The sequence below is a fragment of the Lissotriton helveticus genome, chromosome 5_1 (assembly GCF_964261635.1).
Source record: "Lissotriton helveticus chromosome 5_1, aLisHel1.1, whole genome shotgun sequence".
NCBI lineage: Eukaryota > Metazoa > Chordata > Amphibia > Caudata > Salamandridae > Lissotriton > Lissotriton helveticus.
Genome location: NC_136065.1, coordinates 1,303,628,635 through 1,303,633,518, shown reverse-complemented (window position 1 = coordinate 1,303,633,518; position 4,884 = coordinate 1,303,628,635). Strand labels below are relative to the sequence as shown.

At 43.8% G+C, this 4,884-nt stretch overlaps 1 protein-coding gene across 1 annotated transcript; it reads left to right on the top strand.

Annotated features, from left to right (window-relative positions):
• Window positions 1-345: 345 nt before the first annotated feature.
• LOC144753593 (potassium voltage-gated channel subfamily A member 2) lies at window positions 346-3,082 on the top strand. Its single transcript, XM_078641233.1, has 2 exons — window positions 346-467; window positions 952-3,082. Exon 2 carries the CDS (start codon window positions 1,093-1,095, stop codon window positions 2,590-2,592), a length of 1,500 nt encoding a protein of 499 aa, XP_078497359.1. The 5' UTR covers window positions 346-467; window positions 952-1,092; the 3' UTR covers window positions 2,593-3,082.
• The last annotated feature ends 1,802 nt before the right edge of the window (window positions 3,083-4,884 follow it).

The window sequence follows — 4,884 nt, the reverse complement described above, 5'->3', positions numbered from 1 at the left end:
GTGCCTTGTTTTTTTGCATTGCAGAAAGATGAAGATCCCTGAAGCCGCCTCGGACCGCGGGGCTGAGACGGCGGCTGCGAAGCACGGGCTCTCTGCAGAGGCGGCTCTCGGCGCTCCCTCCACCTCACCGCTGTGTTTTCCAGGCCGCGCCACTCCGCCCGAGGACACCAGGGACACCGGCATTTGCTTAGTTTAGCATCTTTCGAGCACCGGCAGAAGGCTCTGCACAGACGCGCCCCTTCCCTCAAGAGATGAGGTTCTGAGGGGACCAGGAGCCTCTCGCGCCTGACCGGGGCGCGCGACGTCGCCAGGCTCCTTCCGGGGCCTCCCCTGCAGATGATGACTCATCAAATGTGCTAACTTGGCAGACGGCAAGTTATGGGATGCAGGTGTTCATATTTAGGATTCCTTGGAAACCGACCCAGATAATCTGTGTTGCTAGGCGACCCCCCGACTTGCTTCCTAAGGTAACACTTCATGTTTATATTGGCATGCCACTGTTCCAGTACGTCATACCCGCTTCCTGTGACGAATGCTAAAGCCAGGGGGCGGACAACACGAACAGTGCACGTGGGTGCAGTTGCCTCCTCTGGCAGTCACGATGATATTGTATAAAGACACAAAAAACAGGTCGGAATAATAAGGCTTATGTGACCCTGACATTTAACGGGCTAGACTGGTAGTTTGAGCAAATAATTGCGAAATCATTAGTAAAGTTCTTTTACACTACCAGTAAAAGTAGGTGTTAGAAAACAGAACGGTTATGTTTTATGTCTGATAGGCATACATTTCCAGGAGGGCTTACCACATTTCTACCTTAGCACTTACGTTTCGACAATATGGTTCTCATGAATGTTTCCAACTATGTTTCATAAACTCCACTTTGTTGGTTTCTTTGTGTGACCTTTAATTAATGTTCAATAGGTTCTAATGCAACTTTTTTTATTCCAGGTTGAAATGCACTCGAAATGCCATTAAAAGCGACCTCAGATCAAGCTTCCAGATCTTACAAACAATGATTTGATGTGCCTGACAAACTGGACCCGGGGCTCTCAAAAACACCAATAGCGACGAGTTCTGTCCATCTTAAATATGACTGTTGCCACTGGAGAGCACACAGATGATGCTGCGGCTTTGGCAGGCCACCCCCAGGACAGTTATGACCCCGAAGCAGACCATGAGTGCTGCGAGCGAGTCGTCATCAACATCTCAGGATTGCGCTTCGAAACACAGCTCAAGACACTAGCACAGTTCCCAGAAACCCTCCTGGGGGACCCCAAAAAGAGGATGCGCTACTTTGATCCCCTTAGAAACGAGTACTTCTTTGACAGAAACAGGCCCAGCTTTGACGCCATTTTGTACTATTACCAGTCAGGAGGGCGGTTGAGGCGGCCAGTCAATGTGCCCTTGGACATCTTCTCTGAAGAGATCAGGTTCTATGAACTTGGTGAGGAGGCCATGGAGATGTTCAGGGAAGATGAAGGCTTTATCAAGGAAGAGGAGCGGCCTTTGCCTGATAATGAATTCCAGAGACAGGTGTGGCTTCTTTTTGAATACCCCGAAAGCTCCGGTCCAGCCAGGATTATCGCAATTATCTCTGTGATGGTGATTTTAATATCCATTGTCAGCTTCTGTCTTGAAACACTGCCCATTTTCCGAGATGATGATGTAGACATGCATGGAAGCGTGGTAACTTATCATCCAAACTCCAACACTACAGTGATCTACCACCAGTCCACATCGTTTACAGATCCCTTCTTCATTGTAGAGACACTGTGTATAATTTGGTTCTCTTTTGAGTTCCTAGTGAGGTTTTTTGCTTGTCCAAGTAAGGCTGGGTTTTTCACCAATATAATGAACATAATAGATATTGTAGCAATCATCCCATATTTCATCACCCTGGGAACAGAGCTAGCTGAAAAGCCTGAAGATGGCCAGCAGGGTCAGCAAGCAATGTCCTTGGCGATACTCAGAGTCATCCGGCTGGTGAGAGTGTTCAGAATATTCAAGCTCTCAAGGCATTCTAAAGGTCTTCAGATTTTGGGCCAGACACTGCAGGCCAGTATGAGGGAGCTGGGCCTCCTCATTTTCTTCCTTTTTATTGGTGTCATCTTGTTTTCGAGTGCCGTCTATTTTGCAGAAGCAGACGAAGAAGACTCTCAGTTCCCCAGTATCCCAGATGCCTTTTGGTGGGCTGTGGTTTCCATGACAACAGTGGGCTATGGAGATATGGTTCCTACCACCATCGGAGGCAAGATAGTCGGCTCCCTTTGTGCTATTGCCGGGGTACTAACAATTGCCCTACCAGTACCAGTTATTGTGTCCAATTTCAACTACTTTTATCACCGGGAGACCGAAGGGGAGGAGCAAGCACAATATTTGCAAGTAACCAGCTGCCCAAAGATACCATCATCCCCTGACCTGCTGAAAAGCAGAAGTGCCTCCACCGTTAGTAAATCTGATTACATGGAAATCCAGGAAGGAGCCAATAACAGCACTGAAGACATTAGAGAGGAGAACCTCAAACCGGACAACTGCGCCCTGGCAAACACAAACTATGTAAATATAACAAAAATGCTAACTGATGTGTAAGCATAATCCATAATTGTGGTATCCATGTAGCTCAAATAGAATATACGTGAACACATATCACGGCATATTGCAATTGATCTAGTTTACAGTGTGGTTCTCTGCATGGACAGCAATAGTAAACAAAATTGATTTTGTATTCATTTTGTAAACTGCTCACCAGATGTAGAAGCCTTGGTCATTTGGCTCATGTAGATGTGTTTTTTCATAATAGGCATTTAATTTTCCAAAGATAAGCAATATGTGGATATTTTTCTTTTGAAAAGTATTGCCACATAACCAATGCAACCGCATCAACTGTCCTAACCAATCTTTTGAGGGACCTCATGTAAACACTGACAACCAATGACCCTAAAAATGTAGCAAATATTGGTACTTTAGTATCATAAGAACACACAAAGCTATCTATATCTACCTGCTTAGATATGGATAGTGTAATACTGTAGCAGGCGTTTGAAGCACATATGTAATTGTACAGAGGGTCATGCATATTTTAATCGAAATACATATATTTTTCTGTTGAGTTTTTTAATTTATATATAAAGCTCTGTTTTTTTTAACAATTGTGAGAGTGGGAAATTTTCCTAGGATGGCGTGATAACTCGAATTGCTGCATTGGTTTCTTTCTCTGCAGTGTCAGCTGGAGAACTAGAGGCGTATGATAATTATAATCCAAAGTCATGTATTAAGTCTTACATTGTCTCCTGCTGTTATCCAATTTGCTGTTTTGAGGGTCATCAAAAGCACGCGCACTGCCACATTGTTGAGTTAGAACATCCTCGTTTACAAAGCTAGAGCAGCTGTCTTGTGGCCTATAATCTTAGTACTGCTGCGGAAGGCATATGTGATAGTGTAGTCTTGCATGAGCCATGCATGCTTCGTACAAGTTTAATACACAGTGCAAATATATACCTAGATATACACCTGTATTTATATTTTCATAGTAAAATACACAATACTAATGTTTTCTAGAATGCATAATGTAAGACAGTCCCTAGGATGGGATTTCCTTATAGGATAATCCATTTTGGATATGGGTGCATCACTGGCTGAATGATCTTTTCTAACAAGGCAGTGCAATATGTACAATTTATTATCAATGGAGTTTAAGGGTGAGTGAGAGATTCCAATCCGGTAAACTATGTTCACTTTTGATTAGCCAAGCCTTCCATGTTAGACAGGGCTTTAAGTGGGCCAGGTCCTGCGGGTGCTCAGCACTGGCAGCGCGGTGAGACGGGTCCCTATCAGGCTCTCCATTTTTTGCCCTCATTCTCAGGGCGGAAAAAAAATCGTAACTCTGCTGCAATTCACTGCATTTGATGTAACTTTTATTTTTTTGCAGTTCTATAAAGCGTGAAATCAACCCAAAGGTATTAGAGCACTTTTCATGAGAACCTCCTACATTAGACAATGACATATATATTTTTTTTCTTTTGGTATGCACTAGGGAGATTAGGTGATTTGCCTAAAATCGTAGGATGTTGAGCTGACCCCACTCGAACCTGCTTCCCCAGGGCAGCTCTAGCTTTGCGCCACAACCTCTACCACAAGAGTTGAAGAATTTTCAATATTATCTACAGCTTTATACAACAAACAACCATTGACACAGACAGTCCTGGCTTCTTGTAGGCGTAATGTTACTTGTATTATATATCTAGATGCAATGATAGAAGCAGCACATTTTTTGTCGCGTGGCACGCTATGCAAAGCACAGATTTTTAGTGTACGTTTTTAAGCCACGCCCTTGGTTGCATCGGCCACGCCCTTTGAGAAACCCTCTAGTTTTTTCATCCCACTTACAGCCCCGATATTAGGTGTGCCACTCATGAAATAGGCAGCAATGGAATGTTGATTATTACCTCTAACACTAAAAGCTGCAGAAATTTCAATGTAGGAAATACTGACTTTTTGGTGGTAAACTGAATTAACAATAACCAGTTCAAAGATCAACAATCTACCCACAGTTAATGTGGGCATAGTGTTAATAGCGCAAAGCCAGGCGGTACTGCAAGCCCGTTGAGCACAACCGATTTTTGCTATGAACTGGTTCGTTACAAACAAAGTTGCTCATATATAGCTAGTTGCAGAAAGACACAGGCTTCCTACCTTTTCAGTGTTTAGTTAGGATGTGGGTATTCCTAAAGACTGGTTGTGTGCTATTGGATGGTGGATGGTGCTGTTTCTAGAGGGAACAGGTGACCCCTATCCACGGTATATCTCTAAAAGAAGTATTCAACCACTCACTATCTTATAGCATATGTTCTCCCTTCTTCTCATGGGAGATAGGACAAGGCC

Coding starts and splice junctions, on each gene's coding strand:
- LOC144753593 (XM_078641233.1), top strand. CDS start 1,093: ATGACTGTTGCCACTGGAGAGCACACAGATGATGCTGCGGCTTTGGCA.